Source organism: Lathamus discolor, chromosome 1, assembly GCF_037157495.1.
Source record: "Lathamus discolor isolate bLatDis1 chromosome 1, bLatDis1.hap1, whole genome shotgun sequence".
Lineage (NCBI taxonomy): Eukaryota > Metazoa > Chordata > Aves > Psittaciformes > Psittacidae > Lathamus > Lathamus discolor.
In genome coordinates this window covers 153,111,678-153,133,977 of record NC_088884.1, presented here as the reverse complement: position 1 = coordinate 153,133,977, position 22,300 = coordinate 153,111,678, and the positions used below count along the sequence as shown (strand labels likewise).

The following is a 22,300-nucleotide window of genomic DNA, read 5'->3' as shown; positions in this document are numbered from 1 at the left end:
TCTATTAACTAAGGCCTGTTTCAGGAAGATGATAAGCATGGGTTAAATAAAATGATCTACAGTCATGTCATCAAGTTAAAGGCCATGTTGAAATTTATTTGCCTTCAATTATTAAAGAAAAAAAAATTACAGCTATAGATAACTGTATGGTGCTCAATGTTCTCCAATACTGATTTTTTGCTTCAACCCAGAATCACTTACATTGCCTGGTGAGAGAAGTGGAAGATAAAACATTGCTTCTATTTTTCAACTTACTTACTTTTATTCCCTGGACAGATGTTTTAAACGCCAGGCCAGAAAAAATTGTCCCACAAACATGTTCAGTTGGATAATGTAAAAATTGCAATGACAGAACTTAAATGATAATTAAAAAGATCAAATAGGATATGCTGAGAGCATGAATCAGTTAAGAACTTGATAAAAATCTGTCAACCACAAGATTTCCTACAAGTAACATCAGGTACCAGCACCACTGGGCAGGTGTCTGGAGCAGCTGAACTGCAATTTGTAATGAAGACACAGCCACATTTAAAGTCTAAAGCACCGTTCCTTTCCATTTGCCAGCCACAAAAGTGTAATGCATCAGCTTACCTGCTCATCAGTATCTGCCTTACAGAAGTAGCTTCCAGTGTTGTTTAGATTGCCAAGTAAAATGAAAAAAGACAATAGCACAGATAAAGGTCAGAATATGCTGTAGGCTATCCCCATTTCTAACGGTACTCAGCTGACTTAGTTATCACCTTTTAGAGCTACTGAGCACATAACAAAAACCTTTAAATTCACGTGAATGAAAGGATATATTAAAGCAAATAATTTTATACTTAAGGATATTATTTAATTATATTAAATAATTCTGTTAGCATTGACATTCATGTTTGGTACTATTGATCAAAGATGTAGAACAATGAAGTATACTTGTTTAAATTCAAGGGGAAAACTAGTTTCTCTTGTATTTAAATACATACATTAATGCATTTAGTGTTGAGTTATGCAGCTTGCAGCTCCAGCATGCAGAGTATTTTGTCTAGAAACTAGGTGAAGCTTTTTCAGTAGTGCTGATAGCAGCTTATATTCACTCAGAAAGACATTTTGGTTCTAATCCAAATCATCCTGTCAGAGATGAAATGAATTAGCGCACAGAAAAACGGGTTGGGAAGAAGGTTTATTTTTAGCTGCTTATTTAGGTTAATTCATTGTACTGTTTTACAACACAACCCCACAAACTCTCATTACAGTACTACTGAGCGGGTGGAAAAATGTGGTGACAAACTTTCTTAAGCCAGCTTTGCCGGTGGGGTAAGTGCATCACCCACATGACTGCGTAAGTCAGGAAAGCATCTACAACAGGAAGATCCTGTTAATTTTTCTTTTCTTTCTGTAAATTACAAATAGATTTCTAGCAGGAATGCCGTGCTCTTTACAGTTTTGGATGCCTCCAGTGCAATACAAGATTTGACTCTGGCAAATTATTCCCTGGTGGCCAATTGTACTGAAACAACTCCAGGTAAAATATTCTGGTGGCTCTCTCCCCTCTTTTCTTTTAAATCAGAAAGTCTCTACAAACTGAAGTAGAACCCCCCCCCCAACAGACAAATCAGCTAATAATGAGGTATTCCTGTTTATATTAACCTGCATACAGAAGGCTTTTGAAGGACTTCACACACTTAACATGGACTAGAAACATACATATCTTACATCTGGGAAAGCAGTGCCCAGAGTCAGCAGCTGTAGGATCCTTTATTGCTTGGCTGGGATTGACCATGCAATTGCCCACTGACGATACAATTCCATTTTTATAACCTACCATGACTGACTTGCTGTCATGACTTCAGTCACAGAAAGATGAATTGTAATCCTACCACTGTGTAACCTTCAGAGTATACGCATTTTACTACATGGCATACCCAAGCAGGAAATCAGAAAAGATGTACAAGCAAGGAATATTAGCTGCACACATTTCATTTCCCTTACACATGCACAAAACAAAAACAAAACATAGCTGCCATTTTGTTTTACTGCATTCTAGTTACAGTGCTACATAATTCCCCCTTGGGCTTAAAGTTGCAGGAAAATGGCTTTCACTGCATCAGAATAGCTTAGATTGGCATTATTGCTAAGTATGAAAAATAACCTATAGAAAATACGAAACAACCTTTCTTCAACCAATAACTGAATGCACAGTTTCTACAGTGATTTTAATGAGGCAATCAGTTACTGTATACAGGCTTTCTACACAGAAAAGTTGACCACCAGCGCAGCTCTTCCAGCATAACTATTTCACAAGAGCTATTCTGGGAGAGCCCTTTTCCCTCTGTTTCCTTTGTTCTTGAACAGTGTCTCCACATGGAGGAAATTATTGTTGAACAGCCAAAGCAAATGTGGACTATTACCATAGTAAAATGTCATTTCTAAATGACTCTAGAGCTAGAATTATTATCAGTTGATTGAAAAGGCAACTATTCTCTTCTTTTAAACCTATATGTTTTCTCTTTCAGCTTAATGTTTCACTGGTCAGAAATACAGTTTTGTAAAGTGTTGCACCAAGCATAATTCATCACTATCACTGCAGTGAAGTGAGTGACTTGATTCTCATCTTGGCTATGTGCATTTTCATGATCAATAAGTGAAACAGAGATGCTCAATGGCACATGAACAGAATCAGATTCTACAGCTCCACCTTGTTTAGAGCTAAAAAGGAAAATAGAAAAATGCAATTTTTCTTTTTGACATAAATACATAGCAACTAGTAGGAAACCCCGCCACTGTCCAAGTTTCTTTCTGCTGCTGCTCAATCAGATCTGCTTAGAGTCTGCACTTATTGCCAGTTTAACCTCTCAACACAGTGCTCCATGATTAATTTCAACTCGATGCTAATGAAACATTTCCTGCTACCACTATGCACATCCTCTGAGGCTGAGAAGTATGAAAGTTCATAGGGTTGTAAGAATGGTGCTTCTGCTTCAGATTATGTGATGAGTTAGTTACCAGCCATGTGGCAATACATCTGTCAACAGCCTAGCTCCAGTTTACCAAGAACACAACACTGAATGCCCAGGACCAGGATACTGTAAGCCTTAAAAGACAATTTAAATGAACTCAGGGCAAAGGAATACAAACGGGACGTTCAACTTCAGCTTATAGCAAGGCAGAAACTTTGAAATTGTGCCCAAAAGACAAAGTAGCTGGAATATGACAGGCATTCTTCCTTGCATGTAGAAACAGAACCCCATTTGGCAGATCACTCTTTTGTGATTTGGAAGTCATCTCCTCTAACAATAAAGAAACTTAAGAGAAGGCTTCTGAGATCACCACTAATTAGAAAGACAATTTAAGATTGTAGGACTAATAGGACTTTGACAGTACTCCACAGTGAAGCATTATGGAAGCAATCACTTTGAAAACCACCCACAGCAAGCATGAAAATGTGCAGTATGCTTGCACTGCAACACCAAGGTCATTTTTGCACTGATCAAGTTTCAGAAAAAATGAGCTGTAAATAATTAACCAACGAAAATAACCACAAAGCAAGCCAACAGTTTAATTAAATTTAGAGTTTATTCCAAAATGACTATTTCTTTCATTAACAGCAGTAGAATGTTTTGCAAGATCATCATTCCTATCTTGAAACAAAAATTGGAAGCTATTACATACTCACTCTTGAAGTGTAATGTTAAACTTTATTGACTCTGAAAGTATACAAAGAAAGTCCTTATTTCCTTTGGGTAAACTGTTACTGTAAAGTTTCCTGAGGTCTCTGGGCTTTTGGAGAATCCTGTAAAGCACAAAAACATTGGTAGTATATTAAAGAAGAATAAATGTACACATTATTCTATCTCAACAGTTTTAACTCATCTCTTCCTTAAAAGCTAGTGTTTGAGCAGATTCTCTTCCTTAAAGCTGCAAGTAGTATGGAGCCTAAGATGCACCAATTCATAATATTATAATTACAATCCATCTACTTCTAACACACTGACTCGCACAGAAAATGTGAAACGACTCCCCGGTCATGCACCTTTTCTTCATCGTGGTTAAACAGCACATAGGCTCCTAGCTGCAGGTCAAGCAGAGCTCTAAACTCTTACCTAGACCAGCCCCAAACCTCTGTAAGCTTTTTATAAGGCACATATATGGATGTAAGTGACTGTAAGGACAATGTCCAAGCAAACAACTGGAATGAGAAATGAAATGAGGTTACCCACAGCATTTGAGTGCTAGCTCTAACTTGAATCACATCCATGCCGTCCTTTAAGCTGATTACATTGGGGATTTTTAAGTGCAGCTGTCTGTTTTTCTGCAGCCAGGCTTAATCTTAGATTAACAAAACTCATCAGCACCTAACAAAATCAATCTGTGTCACAAGTGTGAGTTCATGAAGTAGCCACTTCTAGCTGGACAAAGATGCCTCCGGAAGGATTTCAAGCTTTTTAACACTTGTAGACAAAACAAGCCATCAGAGAAATACAGCAGTCTAGTACTTGCAGGGAATCTTTGCTAAATGCTACTACTTGCAAGTTGTGCCACATACCAGGCCTGTCACATAGAACAACAAAACATTTTTAATCACAGAATCGTAGTCTCAAATAGTCTAATATTTTTAATTAGACTATCCATCAAGCTTCCACACTCAATCATAATATGGACACCAAACACCTTGCTCCACCTACCTTTGCCTGGGTGTTGTGCAGTCTTCCATTTCCACCGCTTCAAAGTATTTACATCCCAGGTGCCTGTGAGTGATCGTTCTTCCACTGCCATCACTGATCCTAATCCCTTTAGCAAAGACTGTGAGTAAAGGAAACACGAAAAAGTTTCAACAACACACAGATACAACTATAGAGGAAAAAAATGTTTCCTTTAGTCCTGTCTATATTTCATTAACTGCAGGTACCACCTGCAATAACTAAAGAAACAGCAAAACAGAATCCCACTCTGCACTGGCTAAGGTACTGCGGGAAGCGTTACACAGCCAAGAGCTCAACCGAACCAGTCCTACCAATATTCATGCAGATTTCCATGCTGGTCCTATGGCAGCTTCATATGAAGTAATGGCTTCTGTGCTGCAAAAATAAGACCTACTTCCCTCCAAGGTTAAACTTGTGATAGTATTTTTGTATCCATATTTTGTGGAGTCTCTAGCATACATGGTACTTCATTCCAGAACTAGTTCTCTCTCGAACAAAACCACCTCAATTTCCAGCCTGTCTTAAAAGATTAGATTTACCTTCAGATCCACCGTCACAGGTTGAGACAGCACAGGATCCTCTCCAACTTCATACAAGTGCCTAATTCTTAGCAGGACACGACTGAAGTCCACATCACCTTGCTTCTGTTTGCCTTTAAGAGAAAACAAAATGCAAGCATTTTCTTGCTTTAAAAATAAACCCAACTTTTGAACATTTTTTAAAGATCTCATAATTTTAATTCAATTCCATTTTTTACAATTAGCGAGAGGACTAACAGCAAGAAATACCCAGCTCCCACTGTTGAGAAGAATGGTACTAATAGGCATGATGAACTCATGCAGGAGAAATACTTTCCAATATGAGTAGAGAAATCATACAGTCCAATTAACTTTCTCAACAGAGGAACTTAAGACTGAATAAATAAAACCACTAGCCACAGAAGACAGAAAGAACAGAAAGCTTCTTTAGGTCTAACAGCTACACTTTTGAAGGCACCTACCCATGCAGATGCTGTGGACCTGCTCTGCATGATCAGAGCTGTATCTCCACCCTGGAATGCTCAGAGTCTGGAGATGAAGATTAGGTGGGACAGTTACATGCGAACCATGGACTGAATTCTGCTGAAGCTGTCTGTGTGGCTTTGGTTTATCTCCTCCATCTAAAGAGAAAGAAGGCAAATGTCAAACATCCATCATGCACACAACCCGGCTAGGGTACTGTGGAAGAGATTTCTGCTTATTCTGCCAAAGCAGATGCAAAACAGATGCTCTATTTCTCCTCCAAGGCCTGCAGAAAGCAGCATGGATTTATCTGCTGGAGAAGTGTATTAGAGCTTTTCATAAAGTACATTTCACTGCAGTTCGAAGTTGCTGTTCCACTACCAGGCTTCAGTTTTAATTAGTAAGTCAAACAAATATTTTTAAAAGAATGACTTAAAAATGGTCATTAAGGACTCAGCATCCAGAAAGCTGATATATGGTACGCTAGCTACTCTGCTCTAATTCCCCGCATGGACATTTTCTTCTCATATGGTTTAAAATTTATTCTCCTCTGAAAGTAAAGATAATTATATAACAAGAGGGACATTTCATACACTTGGACAACATCCATGTTTGAAATTAATGCAAAGTAATTAGTGGGCTCTAAACCTGCCTCCTAACTCCATAACTATTCTATAAGCTAACTTTGCCACACAGGAGGCTTGAAGTCTGCATTTATAAACTTAACATCATAAATCAGAGCAACATAAGCAAGCCATTCAGATGCTAAAGACAGCACAGGAGACAGAATGAGTTACCTGATGATGCTCCAAACATTACTACTGGCCTGTGTTCTAATGCCAGTCCACTTGTCCAATACAAAATATTGGTGACAGCTTTTGTTCCTAAAATAAGCCACATCACAGGGTGAACCACTGAAGAGTCATTCAAAGTGAGGTTGTAATTTAGGTCCCACTGAAGGTTGTTCCATAGTCTCCTGTGAAGCATCACCTGTATTGGGAAGGTGGATGTCACAACAATAATCAGACGTCATGCTTTACTTGTATTATTAGCAGCCATGAAATTATGCTTCCCTAGTACAAAGATATTTTATATGTTACCTCCACTTGTCCATTTCCTTGGCTTGAGACACCATGAGCTCTTTCTGCAAGAAGAACCAGCCTTGTGGTATCATCTTCAACATATGCAGTCTGGACCATAGGATAATAGTTCTGAAAATACACAGTAAATCATGCAGTGATAGTACTAACCTAGGTAACAGTAATGGAGAACAAAGACAAGACACAGACGACTTTGGATCACACTTTTGTGCCTACCCGAGCCACTGTGTTGTTCTCATACGATTTGAATGGTCTTTTCTGAATCTGGTATCCATTGTTGTCAGTATAGAGTAGCTGTCTGGTGTCCAAATTTGTACTCATTCTTAGAACTGCTTCACGATTTAATTCCAAAGGTCCAACTGTGTATTCTTGCTCTATCCTATGGCAAAGCAACTTCCCATCATAGCCTTCCGGTACTGTATACATCCTGGTATACAGTGCATATATGTAATCCTGAGAAGTAATGTTACTATAAAAATGAGAAGAAAGATATGCAGAGTTTATAAAGTGGAGCATTTGATCAGTTATGTCAAGACTTGAAAGTCATTCATGATCTCATCCTACACACAGACAACCTTCTAGCCTTTTTTCTATGTATTTCATGTACACGTACAAATATTTTTAATTGAAATTTGATTTTCAAATGTACAGATGCTCAACTGGAATAAGTGATACCCTACAATTTTCTTTAGTGTTTCAGGTGAAAACAGAACTATTAGTTCAATTAGAGAGGCTCTGTTTTTCTCAAAATTAACAAGAAGTTTTAAAATAATTATGACTCCCTAAGCAAATCAATTACTTTGTACAGAACACAGGTGCTTTTTCAATCTGGGCAACATTGATGTGAGAATTCCACTATTTTCCAAACATCCTTCTCAACTACAATCCTTGTAGTGCGATGACATATAAAGCAAAAGGCTTCAATCAAATAACAAGATTTAAAAGAGGGTGAAGGGGTTACAGACTGATGAAATGTTAACACAGAAATGTAGCTAGTTCATCAGCGGTCAGAGTGACCTTGTGTAGGACTCCTTTCTCCTTTCTCTAATTTGTCTATAAGCAAGATATTCACAGTTATAAAGATGAACCGTTATATCTGTATTCCACCCATGTAAGATGACGTTAGCTGCAATTTTCATTGCACTGAATGAAACCAGGTTCCCATCAGAAGCTTCACTACAAAATGGATGACAGAAGATAACCAAACAATCTTCACCTCCCTCCCTGCAGCAATATGTGCTATTTAAAGGAGGTGCTTCCTCAGCACTATATTTAGCAGACGCATGCTAGTCCTTCTGTCTCAATCCTAAACAGTACACAGAGCTCACTGTTTAGGAGTAACTACACAGAATTAATCTCATCCATAGCTACAGAGAATTAAACATTCCAGTAAAGTGAAGCTGTAATTGTGTTGTACCTGTAGAAATACTGCCGTATCTCTGTCATCAAATTTCCAGAAACCACTTCCAATCCCACTGCTTTTGATACGGGGACAGCTGAAGCATTTGGGGCAAATAAGTAGTTATCTGAAATTGGTCCCTTCGTTGTGTCTCCATTCACATGGTACTCAAGGAACTCCTGGGTTAACTGGACAGTCTGGTTAGTCTCCCTGTTAATCCACAGAAAGGGAAAACCATATTATGTTTTGTACATAATAGATGGAAAGCTGAGCTGCAACAGGAATGAGGCTGGGAATGTAAGCAAAAAAACCCTATTTCCTCCAAGTGGATAATTGATTTTATAAGATTTAGGAAATGAGGGCAGCCGAGAATTAAAATGCTTCCCATTACGGCATCTGTCAGCAAGCAAATAAATGGAGTTTCTATGTCATTTTATACTTCTGTAAAACAGAAACATCTTAAGACAGAAACATGACCTACATTAGCTTGTTGCTTTGATGTGACAGTTGCTACAGGACACAAACCTACCCTTTGCACAAAAATGAGGTACATTGCACCATATTAATGAATAGTCAGGTTCATTTAATGGACTTTGTAGTTAGGTAAATCAGCACAATGTAAGTTTCCATATTTAACAGTGGTAACAAACATAGTGGCAATGGGATAGAAAAATTTGCACTCTCTCAGTACCTACTTTGTCTTCTCCTCGCCTGAAGTTTACAGTTTAGCTATTCATGATTCCATATCACAGTCTTTAGAAGATCATATGAAGGCAATTTAAGATGCTATTTGCCCTCAGCCACCTGCTCTGCTTCTCTCTTGGAATCTTGCTGGCAAAACAGGAAACATCACTTTGTCCGGCGTATAAATTTAAACTGCCAATCATTTTAGCTAGTGCTAATCCAGTGACTGATAAATCGGAATGACTGAGGTGCAAAACACACCCATGTCTTTTCTACTGCTCCTGTTCTGAGGCAGCTCCAGCGCAGAGTCAGAACCTAGAGGTTGTAACTGTTGCACCTAAACCTCCTAGGGCTTGACAGTTGAAGATCCCACGGTTTTTTAAACCTTCACCCCCATTCTGACCTGATGCCTCCCTCTTTCCCATTACCCCAGAGCAAACTTGCTGAAACTCAAACATTCCGGCCTTGCCTACAGGCTTGTGAAGAAAGTGAATATCCGACATGCTGAATTCCAGCTCTTGCTGCCTGCCAGAACAGGATGGGGAAAAATGGAATGTGAATTCAGATTTTTCTTCTTCTTCCTTATATTCCTTATGATATTCCTCATGGAACCTGGAAACAGTTATGATCTGGAGGCACTTTGAGAAGGTACTTACTTCAGGGTGCTTAGATAAGGCCCATCTGTACTTTTAAAGCTAATTTTAACTAAACAGAGATGAAAAGTTCTTGCTCTACGAAGCAGAATTACATAGTCACAAAGGTGACAGAGGTCTAGTACTCAACAAGCCAATGTCAAAGGGGTCAAATTTTTCCATCAGTATATAGCTGACAATCTGAATCCTGAGGAGGCAAAAAGCAGCACAGGTGCACTGAAGCTGAAGAAAATGGGCCAATTCATGTCAGCTGAGATAGAAAATCTGCAAACCCCAAATCTCACGTAAATCTTGACTGTTCATCATTTTATCTGCTGATTAACTGGAATTTCAGTAGTTAAATGTTTCCTTTCAAAACATTTTTTACCATAGGAAGGGTGATACATAACTTGCAAAACACTACTGCTTAGCAAGAGAATGCTCTTGCTTTATTACTGAAGGCTTATTGTGTAGCCATAGTGTATGTACTTATTTATTTTTAATGCAAATAGACATTAATAACCCTTTTTAAATACAGTAAGATTCTGCTGATCTACGAGTTAATACTGTGGTATGTCACCTTAGACTGATTGCCTGATGTTTAATGGCAACATTACAGAAATAGTATGAAGTCGCACCTATGCTGGTGCTGATTTTTCCTGTAGAAAGGAGAACATATTAACTGGAGGTAAGAAAGAACTGCAAAGAATATAAAGAACATTTTATTAGTGAAGTCTCAGAATTAAGGTATGATACAGTCCTTGAACTTATTTTTACTAATGGTTTTAAAACCTTTGTAATCTGAAACATCATTAAAAGCAAACAGGCTATCTCACCTCTCTGTAATGCTGTGCATTAGATTCGTGTTTTGGTCAAACATGACCTGGTAGCAGTTGTTAACCACAGGAAGCAACTGTTGACTTTGTTGATCTGCGTGAGTTCGGTCTTTTCGCTTGTACTTGACAGATCTTCCAATAAACACAGACTGCTTACCATTCAAGGGTTTAACGTGGTATTTTCTGTAGCTCAGACCACTTATTGCAACTAGAATATACAGATCATATGTAGAATGGGATTCCACTGAGCTTTGAACCTGTGTGTTAATATACACAATAATGCTCCATTACAGAAAATGAATTGGCAAGGCAAATATCTTCATGTGTTGCAAGCCCTAAATTACAAAAGGTAACTACTACATTAAAAGTAAGTTTCTAAACATGCCATTCTTATAATTCTCAATTATCATGTAGATCCATGATGCTTTTAATTGGATTAAGCTTAGACTTTCTAGTGAAGGAAAGAGGGTCACTAAGCAAATTACAAAGACCTTCAGTTTAATTTGAACACGGAATTGTAGTTCTTGATTTAAGATCACATTGCAAAATGACTATATAAGCAGAAATAATAAAAAATTAAACTAATCAGTTATGTGACAGAAAAGAGACTGAGACATGATTGTCATCCAAAATCATGGTAGGGGATGAGATATACCCACTCAATGCCATGCTCTTTGGCCCAAGTGTTTATAAGGCTATTCCGGAAATGAGTCCCATTGTCTGACTCAGTTCTCTCTGGGGTGCTGTGTTGCCACAAAATCTGTTTCTCAAGGCCCAAGATAGTGTTCCGGGCAGTGGCGTGGGGCACAGCGTGTTTCCAGCCATCCGGTGGTTGCTTCCATCATGGTAAGCACATGGCGCTTGCCTTGGCGAGTTGGTGGGAGTGTGATATAGTCAATCTGCCAGGCCTCCCCGTATTTGTACTTCAGCCATCATCCTCCATACCAAAGAGGCTTTAACCGTTTGGCTTGTTTAATTGCAGCACCTATTTCACACTCATGAATAACCTGGGCAATAGTGTCCATTGTTAAGTCCACCCCTTGATCATGGGCCCATCTATATGTTGCATCTCTGCCCTGATGGCCTGAGGTGTCATAGGGCACCGGGCCAAAAACAATTCACCCTTATGTTGCCAATCTAAGTCCATCTGAGCCACTTCAATCTTAGCAGCATTATCCACTTGTTGGTTGCTCTCGTGTTCCTCAGTGGCCCGACTCTTGGGTACATGTGCATCTACATGGCGTACCTTCACCACCAGGTTCTGCACCCGGGCAGCGATATCTTGCCACAGTGCAGCAGCCCAGATGGGTTTACCTCTGCATTGACGGTTGCTCTGCTTCCATCGCTGCAACCACCCCCACAGGGCATTTGCCACCATCCATGAGACAGTGTAGAGATAAAGTACTGGCCACTTTTCTCGTTCAGCAATGTCCAGGGCCAGCTGGATGGCTTTCACCTCGGCAAACTGACTTGATTCAACCCCTCCTTCAGCAGTTTCTGCAACTTGTCGTTGGGGACCCCATACAGCTGCCTTCCATCTCTGATGCTTTCTCACAATATGGCAAGACCCATCAGTAAACAAGGCATATTGCTTCTCACTTTCATTTATTATACTGTGGGGCCTTTTCAACATGGATCTGATGATATTCCAAAATCTTTGTTTTCTGGCCAGTCCATGGTGACTTCCAAGATTCCTGGATGACTAGGATTTTTTGACCTTGTGTGATCAGTGTGACACACTTACTCCACACAGCATCAATTGCATGATGTGTAGAAGACAGCTTCCCTTTGAACACCCAGCCCAGCACAGGCAACCATTCTTTTGCTTTGTTGTCAGATACAGAGAGCTTCTTTTCCCCTTGAGAGTACAGAAGAGTGTTGAGCAGGGCTCAGTCGGCATGGGCAAGGCCCCAGCATGTTGCAGTGATTTGTGACTCTCTGGAATTGTCAGGACAACAATATACTTTTTCCAAATATTTCATTAGTTTTTTTCCAGATTCTGTACTTTCAGAAGGGAAGATCCAAAACACTGGAGGTGCCCACTGGCCTAGATACTTGTCCAAACAATTCCACACACACCGCCATTTGTAACTATCCATCCTTGGGGCAGATCTCTGAGTGGCATTCTTAGGTAGTTGTTTGACCTTAAACAAGACCTGAACCACATTCAGCAACATGCTGAACTGGTTTGAAGGAAATTCAAAATCTTAAAAACTCTCAAATGCTACTGTAATCAGCCTGGAGAAGGAACATGCCAGAAGGAAGTAAAGAGGGAAGGAGAGAAGAAAGGAAGGAAGCTATAGGAAGATGTCTCTTACATAGTCTGGCTCTTTGAGGGGAAATGGTGAAAGATGTAAATATTAATAGTTCCCGATAGATGGCTCCCAAAGTACAGAGGTGACGGCAATGCTGAGTACGCATACCAGATCAGTGTCACTATCCAGAATTCTACATATCATAAATCAATACTGTGAAGCACAACAAAACTATAATCTTAGCCCAGCCCCCAGGGATGATAAACATCACTACAGGGAACACAAACTGCAGGTGAGGTATAACATAACAACCCTGAAAACAAGTGCAACAACTCCTAGAGCAAATAAATCAATATTGTGACCAGCAACAATAAATCAATACAATGAATGCTCATAATAAATTTGTTTTATCACACTCTGGTCAGCTCTGTAATTATCTCGGCACTCTGTGCCCCACAGTGGGTTTCAAAAAAGACTGCTATGTTTTAACCCCAGCTGGCAACTGTACCATGCAGCCATTTGCTCACCCCCCACCGTGCAGTGGGATGGGGAGAAGTACTGGGAAAACGTAAACCTCCTGGGTTGAGATAGGCACAGTTTCATAATTAAAAGAAAGTTAAAATATGATGTTGAGAATAATAATAATAAATATTATTAATGTTAATAATGAGAAAGAGAGGTATACAACCCAAGAAAACCAAGTGATGCACAACACGATTGCTCACCACCCACTGACTGATGCCCAGCCCGTCCCTGAGCAGCAATAAACAGCTTCCAGCCAACCGCAGTATAGAAACTTCCCCCAGTTTCTATACTGAGCATGACATGCTGTGGAGTGGAATATCCCTTTGACTAGTTTCGGTCAGCTGTCCTGGCTGTGTTTCCTCGCAGCTTCTTGTGCCCCTCCTTGCTGGCAGCGCATAGGAAACAAAGTTGACTTCAGGTAGTACTACTTAGCAACAACTAAACCATCTTGTGTTACCAACACTTTGCTCATACTAAAGCCAAACCACAGCACTGTACCATCTATTAGGAAGAAAATTAACTCTTTCCCAGCGAACCCAGGACAGTTGTCTGTAGCTTCATGCTGTGGATTGGCATACATCTTGTTATTCACACTGAAGACCTTCTAATCTTACTATTCCCACTCACAGGGAGCCACTTCAACTCATACAAGTGGTGCGAAAGGTGGCAGAGCACTTGCCAAGCCTCAATTCCTAAATTTCTTCAATCAATTCTCCTACCCAAGGCACTTTGTCAATTGTACAAACAGGACTGTCAATTACAAGGCAGGGCTTCAAATGAAAAGGTTTTACTGGAAACTATTTTCTACAAAGAAAAGCAGGGGTCAGGCACACACAGCAGGCATACAAAGGACAAACCAAACACACTAGAAGAAAAAACATAATCATTTGAAGGAGGACTAGGAAAATCCCAATTTGATAATACTTGTTTTTGCTGTAATACTATACATTACCACACTTTGACAGGAGGTGGGATCAAGTCAGTGAAAACTGACAAGTGAAAGAAAAGCAACAGAAAGAAACAAAGTTGAAGTACCTGAGCCGGCACAGGATATCCCAGTTCATCATAGACAGTCATTGCCAAGTGGCTGACAGAAAGCTTCACAAAGGTAGTGATGTTCCACGCCAGTGGATTATAGACGACAATGTACTGCTCAATGCCTGCGGCACCTTTGTGCATGCAAACAGACAAAACTATCAGTCACTAAAAGTATGTATTTTTAAAATGTGATATTAAAAAGCATTTGAGAGACCTGTCTAGGTACAACCATCTTACAAAATTTTAACATAAAACCCTGCAGTAAAAGTTTATGATTGAAAAAAAGGACATTTTATAGTACTTCATAAAAACCTCTTCTGCTTCATTCTTCTATTCTTTTCCCAACAAAAAGAGACCATGTATTCAGAAAATGACACCTGAGTTGAATGTAAATGCATCTAGTGAAAATAAGCAGCTTACAACTCATTGTCATGCAGTATTAACTTTATCAGAGATATACAGAAGATCAAATGGGAAGTCTAATCTAAAAACAACCCTGTAAAAAGCCAAATCAGTCTGTTGTGCAGCCCACGGCACTTACATTTGACAGTTAAAAAGTTTCCAAAGTAAAAGAGAATGTACAGTCTTTAGCATAGACTCCTTAATATGGCAATACATTATAGCAAGAACATTTCTCAACTGTGATTGTACTTCTTACTATCTAATCTTCTGCTGCACAGTAGGGTTAGTTTAGTAATTAATCCGATCAGCACCTCTTCCCTCTGTTTTACAGTTGAGATCTGATTCTAAGAGCCAGGTGTAATACATGCACTGGAGTAGGGTTCTGCTCAACATCAGTTTAAAGGTCCTGGTTTCAGATGCTTAAGATGTCACAGATTCATTTGAGTTGCCTCAGGTCTGGCAGATCTCATAAAGCAAACAGGATTTTCCAGCTGTGGTTCACAGAACTTAAGTGGTACATAGTATGTTGATTGTTTTGGAGGAAAACACAGTAGTTTTCATAAGCTAGCCTTCAAATTGGAGAAGCTGTGTAAAAAGTACCTGGTATTCCTGAGTCTCTAATGTAGACAGAAGAATAGACCTCACCATTCTTCTTTGCATTATTCATGTCAAAGATTATGGAAGCCATTAGCTTCTTTACGTTGAACATGCCATACATCAAGTTGTTCATGTACATGTCCTTCACCTTGGGAGACTCTGTGCCTGTTATACCATCATGGTGCTGGACCTTACATTTAAGGGCAGTTTGAAAGGTTACAATGCAAGAGGATGACAACTTCAGGTTTTCATTTATATTAACATGGTCCACTAACCTTCAGTCGGAGAACTTAGTAAGCTATATTCACAGTTCAAACATTTCACCTATGCCAAATTTCAATAAATAGAACAAAATGGTCAAAGACCAGATGCACACAGACTTCCCTCTCTATATATTGCTATTTTGATATTTAGAAATTACTAGTTACATACTTGGAGGAAAAAAATACAACCTACTGAAAGTAAGAATGCAGCAAAAATACCATAACAAGATAGGTTTTTCATTTCCTTCTAAGGTCTGGTTAATAACTTAGCTGGATAAATATTTATTACCAGCAAAAGGGCTGAGGCCTGTAAATGGCTGATGGTATGAGGCTGATCACTCAGCTGCTGAACTTTGAAGAAACAAATCTGTCCTTCCTTTTCTAACTTGCAGGAGTAGAGATTATCAAGAGTTTTCAGTTAGTTAATTATTTGAAAACCATTTTGTAAATGATAAAATTAACATTAAGGAAAATAATTTTACATGTAAAGTTTGAAACCACATATTCCTTCACTGGCTGAAGAAAACATTTGCCAGTAACCATGTCTTGAATGAATGGCTAAGGGGCTAAAGTCATGTTTCAAGACTGTTTTTTGAAGAATTGCTGTATTTTTACTTATGACTTGCTAAAGGGAAATGTTTTTTCTAAAAACATAAAAGCAACCTCAAGACACTCCAGCTGACATTTTAGTGTGAGGTGTCCCTGTCCATGGCAGGGGGGTTGGAACTAGATGATCTTGAGGTCCTTTCCAACCCTAACTGTTCTATGATTCTATGATTCTATGACATTCTTAAGGAAAGCTTTGCTTGTGGGCAATTAACATTTTCATTCAAATTAAAAAATCAGTCTTTACCTCTGAAACTGCCCATCTAAGGCTCTGAAGTTGCTTTAAGGCTTCACACTTGCAAATAGAACCTGCTGGATGTTTCTGGACATACTGAGTGAAAAAGGACTCTCCAGCGAAAAGCAGTGAACTTGCTCTCCTTGCAATTCCTTTTAACACGCTCCGAGAAGTATAAAACCCAGTCCATGCTTGAAATGGCTCTGTTAAGGGTTGAACAGATCCAATACATCATAATACCATTTCAGTTATCACTTATATGTTATTTATTAGACTAGTATGGTACAGCTTCTTACATGAAACCTGATGTAGGTTTACACATCAAACAGAATAGTCGTAAACCCTGCAAAGAAACACAGCCATAAAAGTGCACTTTGGAGAACTACAATCTTTACTACAGGCCTAGTAACATGAGTGTTGATTCAAAGCTATTACCAACTAAGTTAACCTGTGCTTGCAGAAATTTCTTTGTGGACCTGCACAGAACAACTTCAGAAGTTTCACTGAAGCATATTTTATTACTTATTAATAAGTGGATTATAATCCTTGGCTAATGCTTGATACAATCTCTCTGCATTTCCCCCTTTTAGTCAAAGGAATTTATCTTAAATTTCATTTCCTCAAAATGGAGTAGAAACAGTGATGTTGTAATGACTCCAAACCACGGCAGCACTTCAAAGTACATCAAAAGATGCCCTCAAGTGGTCAGTAGAAAGTATTTCAACAGTTAGTTTGTGTTAGTATTTCCAGTACCCCCCCCCGAGTAAACTAGGAAAACATGTATTTGATTTTAAAACCTCCAAATCTCTACTTAGTGTGGGGAGGTTTGGTTGGTTTTGGGGGAAGCTGCAGAAAGTGCTTTCAGGAGTGCATACATGCAACCATAACAATCTGCTATCAAGGATCAAAGGCAACAACTGGAAAATGGGATCTTTCGCTCAAAAACTCCAGGTGAAACTATTTTTGGCCTAAAAATGCTAGAAGTTTGAACACAATGAACTCCATTTCAGTTCTCAAGGTTTCGAGCAGAAGAGTCCCACATGCACGCTAGTACAGAACAATGAATGTATAGCAGAAAGTAGAAATACTTATCTGAGACTTAAAACTTGAGTTTCCAAGGCATATGACAGAAATGACACTAAGCCCAATAAGTGACTCATAAGACGGCATAGAAAAAATGAGAGAGGATTAATCATCAAGAGGCAAAACAGTATGTGGGAGAAAGTGCACTCGAATCTATACTGCAATTGCTAGGCATAGTAAGCCGTTTGGGGAAGAATTGCATCCATGTGTGGGCACCCACCTGGAACACTCAAGGTGATGCCATTATGCAAGCTAATAGCAATTGACTACTGCCTGTAAATTATGCCAGAAAGACAGAGGCAAGAGCCCAGATGTAAGAGGATATTAGCAGTTAGAACTAGCAATACATTTATCCGCAAATTGTTAGATATGACACGATTCCTAAAGGGAGGCAAATGAGCCAGGGATCAGCCTATGCAATGATTCACAGGAAGCAATGGTTATTTTTATTCATTGAAAAGTTAACAGACATGTTACAGAATAGTCTGAGATACACAACCCAAGTGCCAAAAAATGTGATGAAGCAGCTACAATTATATAGACAGCTATATTAATGATACCAATGATATTTTAATGATAAACCAGGCAGTGAAGAAGATTAATGAGTTTAGAAACTGAGAACTTAGCTGTGTCTTCTCTCTGCATACTTAAATATGAGGCCTAAAAGGGTAAATGCACGTGGGAAAATGATTGAAAGGGTGCTGGGTATGGCATGCCATCTTTCCTATCTTCCCAGTACTTTTCAGCTGTGCTCGAAGAGCTAAGATAGTACAGCACATAAGCAAGCAAGCGACAAGCAGCTGCAATGAACGTGCGTTACATCATACTATGATATTTCAGAAATACAGGTGGTATTTTTACTTTTTGAGACTTCAGTTATAAATAACACTTCTTTTTTTCCTCCCCCCCAGAACTTATAACTGTTCTCTTTAACAAAAAAGACAAGACTTTCTCCTACAGGAGACTTTAGGGATTCATCTACATTAGTATTTTGCTTGGATCAGGAACATGTTTTTCAAGTAAACTTATGAGCCATCCTTATCTGCTCTGCTTTGCTTTATAGAAAAGATTAGTTTTGGAGTTTACAGACTGGATGGTATATAACCAGCATTAATGGGCACTTAGTCCAGATTATATCCAGTATCCGTGGAATTACATAGAGCATGGACATCAAATCCTCTGCAGCAACTGCTTCACTTTGACCACTCCTATTCCATTGTATTAACAAAGTACCCTAAGAGCTTTCAGACTGCTTTGGTCCCTGGGTTACCTGCCTTGCTTCTCCTTCAGACATTCACAGATTACGTAATGTCACGTTTACCATCTATAGTGGCTTAATCATGTAGTTTAACATATTAGCAACAATAAAAGGAAATAAAGAAAGGAATAAACCTCACGAAATCCAAGTGATGCACAACACAATTGCTCACCACCCGCTGACCAACACCCAGCCTGACTCAAGCAAGGAGGGGGTCCCTTCAGGGTGACTCCCCCCAGTTTCTATACTGGGCATGAGGTGCTGTGGCTAGTTTGGGTCAGGTGTCCTGTCTCTGCTCCCTCACGGCTTCTTGTGCCTCTCCTCACTGCAAGAGCATCAGAGACTGAAAACTCTTTGATCAGGGTAAGAGCCACTTAGTAACAGCTAGAAGATCTATGTTATAAACATTGTTCGCATACTAAAGCCAAAACACAGCACTGCAACAGCCACTAAGAAGAAAATTAACTCTATCCCGGCAAAAACCAGGGCTCCATGTCTGCTCTAATCTATGCATAATCCAGTTCATTTGAACAGTAATACTAGGACATTGTTTTATTTCACTCTGCATCCATCTGTTTCTAGGTATCTTTCAGTTAACCAGTTTCCTTTCCATTCCCTGGATCCTAGAGCACTCTGTCCTTACTACAACTCATTTTTGGGGAAGAGTAGAGGCATAACATGCACATCTAATACTGCAGATGACCTAAGAGACTACAGGGATTTTGTGCGCTATGCCTTGTAGTGTAAATAAATGTTATAAAAGAAGTTTGGTTCTTGTTTGGGTTTTTTTCCTTTATTTCTCATTTTCTCTATTTTCCTTTACTAAGATTTTAAATTTGTACATTTGAGGCAGACATTATGCAGTTGTGAACTTAAATTACCTGTTGAATACGGAAGAAAGTCTTGAGAGTCCCGAATTTCCCATGTTAGATTCCTGCTATAAACTGCTTGGAAGTAATCACCAACCGTGGCATACTGGACAGTCACTCCAAACTCAGCAGAATGCTTGTTAATATAATCCAACAACAGGTCCATGTTGGAGTACTGAACAGATGCATTAAAGAACTGTTTGTCACAGCCCTGAAATTCCAAAAACAGAACAGCCAAATGACTTTGGGTCATGCAATTTAGAAGGATCTTTTTTGATGCTAACCTATGTTAAAACAGTATTTATTTTGATCTTGACTGCTCATATAAAGTTATTTATTGCAAAAATGTCAAGACCAGGTAGGGTTACTTGCACAGATCAGCTGATAACCAACCAGCCTTAACATCAGGAAGAACTTCTTTACTGTAAGAGTGACAGAGCACTGGAACAGGTTGCCCAGGGGGGTTGTGGAGTCTCCTACACTGGAGATATTCAAGGCCCGCCTGGACAAGTTCCTGTGTGATGTACTGTAGGTTACCCTGCTCTTGCAGGGGGGTTGGACTAGATGATCTTTTTAGGTCCCTTCCAACCCTTGGGATTCTGTCAGATAGGATTCTGTCAGCCTTACAGATAGGGAGAAGTGTGTTGAAACACCATATTATGAAAGAGCATGTAATTTCATGGTAGGAATTGGAAAAATGCATGCATACATGCCTGGAAAGATAACCTTTGGGTTTTTTTCAGACTGCATTTCTTCCACTTAGCAAAAAATGAGGAAGTTCTTATTTTCTGCTCTTAAGAATGCTTACAGCTTTAGGAAGTGCTGAGGACATGACATGATACAAAACAATCTGGACAGAGATGCCTGTAGTACAAATGTCACACAATGTGCTGCTGATCCCCCTTCACGACAACAGACTATAGTACTCATCCAAATAGTTGAGAGGTGATACAGTGTGTATTAAAGCTTCTTTTTAAGCACGCTTGCACAACTTGACCACTTGGTGGCTAAAGAACTGACTGGACGGCTGCACACAAAGAGTTGTGGTCAATGGCTCAATGTCTGGCTGGAGACCAGTAACGACTGGTGTCCCTCAGGGATCGGTGTTAGGACTGGTCTTGTTTAACATCTTTGTCGGTGACATGGACAGTGAGATTGAGTGCGCCCTCAGCAAGTTTGCCGATGACACCAAGCTGTGTGGTCCGGTTGATATGCTGGAGGGAAGGGATGCCATCCAGAGGGACCTTGACATGCTTGTGAGGTGGGCTGATGCCAACCTTATGAAGTTCAACCATGACAAGTGCAAGGTCCTACACCTGGGTCGGAGCAATCCCAGGCACAGCTACAGACTGGGCAGAGAAGAGATTCAGAGCGGCCCTGCAGAGAAGGACTTGGGAGTGTTGGTTGATGAGAAAATGAACATGAGCCAGCAGTGTGCGCTTGCAGCCCAGAAAGCCAACCGTATCCTGGGCTGCATCAAAAGGAGCGTGATCAGCAGGTCCAAGGAGGTGATCCTGCCCCTCTGCTCTGCTCTTGTGAGACCTCACCTGGAGTTTTGTGTGCAGTTCTGGTGTCCTCAACATAAAAAGGACATGGAACTGCTGGAACAAGTCCAGAGGAGGCCACGAGGATGATCAGGGGACTGGAGCACCTCCCGTATGAAGAGAGGCTGAGAAAGTTGGGGCTGTTCAGCCTGGAGAAGAGAAGGATGCGTGGAGACCTCATAGCAGCCTTCCAGTATCTGAAGGGGGCCTATAGGGATGCTGGGGAGGGACTCTTTGTTAGGGACTGTAGTGACAGGACAAGGGGTAACGGGTTAAAACTTAAACAGGGGAAGTTTAGATTGGATATAAGGAAGAAGTTCTTTATTGTAAGGGTGGTGAGGCACTGAAATGGGTTTCCCAGGGAAGTTGTGAATGCTCCATCCCTGGTGGTGTTCCAGGCCAGGTTGGACAGAGCCTTGACTGACATGGTTTAGTGTGAGGTGTCCCTGCCCATGGCAGGGGGTTTGGAACTAGATGATCTTAAGGTCCTTTCCAATCCTAACTATTCTATGATTCTATTATTCTAACTTCTGCCTTCTGTTTCAGCACAGATTGCACATACAAGTGTTTAAAAAAGGCATTGTTTAAGCACAACTTTGTTCAACTACAGTAGTCAAACAGGAAAACGAAAGAGTTACTCAGCCATGGCACCATGTGTATTCTTCAGTTATCAGTATTACAGTAAAAACATTGATTTGAAGAAGAATAACATGCTAAGAAACCTTTTCCACACAAAAAGGCCAACATTGATACCTTCATATCTCTGTGCTTGAGAAAGAAAACACTGTACAAGAAGTCAACACTTTGCTGTGGAGGCAACATAAAACCCTGACTTCATTTTCAAAATAAAGATGGTCTCAGCAATTTGTATTGAAAACCCTAGCAGATGTTTTGAAGAAACAGTCAAGGAGGTTGTTTTCTTTGCAATTTCAATTTCAATTCAATCTTTACCTTGATGATAAGCTGAATGAGTTGAACCTGATGAGTTCAGTTGATCTCAAAGGCAAATACTCTCCTTTCTCTTTCCCAGATGAGAGGGCTACCCCCACCACTTCCCCATTTACTAGGTGTTTCAACAAATTCCACTTCCAAAACAGAAAAGTTCTTCTACTCAGAGATCTTCTGTATTTATACAGCACGAACTGGAAAACAACTTCAAACTGGAATGAGCTACTAAAACATTAAACCACATACTGAAAAGTGCCTCAGTCAGTGCAAACCAGACTTCCTAATGCTGACTCCAATTAAATTTGTGGGGAGGAAGTTATACGTTTGCCAGTCAAAAGTACTT

General features: G+C 39.8%; 1 protein-coding gene across 1 annotated transcript in view; it reads right to left on the bottom strand.

Annotated features, from left to right (window-relative positions):
* Positions 1–3,536: 3,536 nt before the first annotated feature.
* MAN2B2 (mannosidase alpha class 2B member 2) overlaps positions 3,537–22,300 on the bottom strand; it is a 33,312-nt gene continuing 14,548 nt past the window's right edge. The window contains exons 7-19 of the mRNA XM_065659755.1: positions 19,478–19,676; positions 16,268–16,458; positions 15,155–15,341; positions 14,150–14,283; positions 10,335–10,591; positions 8,201–8,392; positions 7,000–7,252; positions 6,784–6,894; positions 6,481–6,673; positions 5,683–5,841; positions 5,222–5,334; positions 4,665–4,782; positions 3,537–3,772 (exon numbers count right to left, since the gene is read on the bottom strand). Coding sequence (XP_065515827.1) covers positions 3,678–3,772; positions 4,665–4,782; positions 5,222–5,334; positions 5,683–5,841; positions 6,481–6,673; positions 6,784–6,894; positions 7,000–7,252; positions 8,201–8,392; positions 10,335–10,591; positions 14,150–14,283; positions 15,155–15,341; positions 16,268–16,458; positions 19,478–19,676 — 2,202 coding nt within the window. The 3' untranslated portion in view covers positions 3,537–3,677. The remainder of the gene's footprint in view (positions 3,773–4,664; positions 4,783–5,221; positions 5,335–5,682; positions 5,842–6,480; positions 6,674–6,783; positions 6,895–6,999; positions 7,253–8,200; positions 8,393–10,334; positions 10,592–14,149; positions 14,284–15,154; positions 15,342–16,267; positions 16,459–19,477; positions 19,677–22,300) is intronic.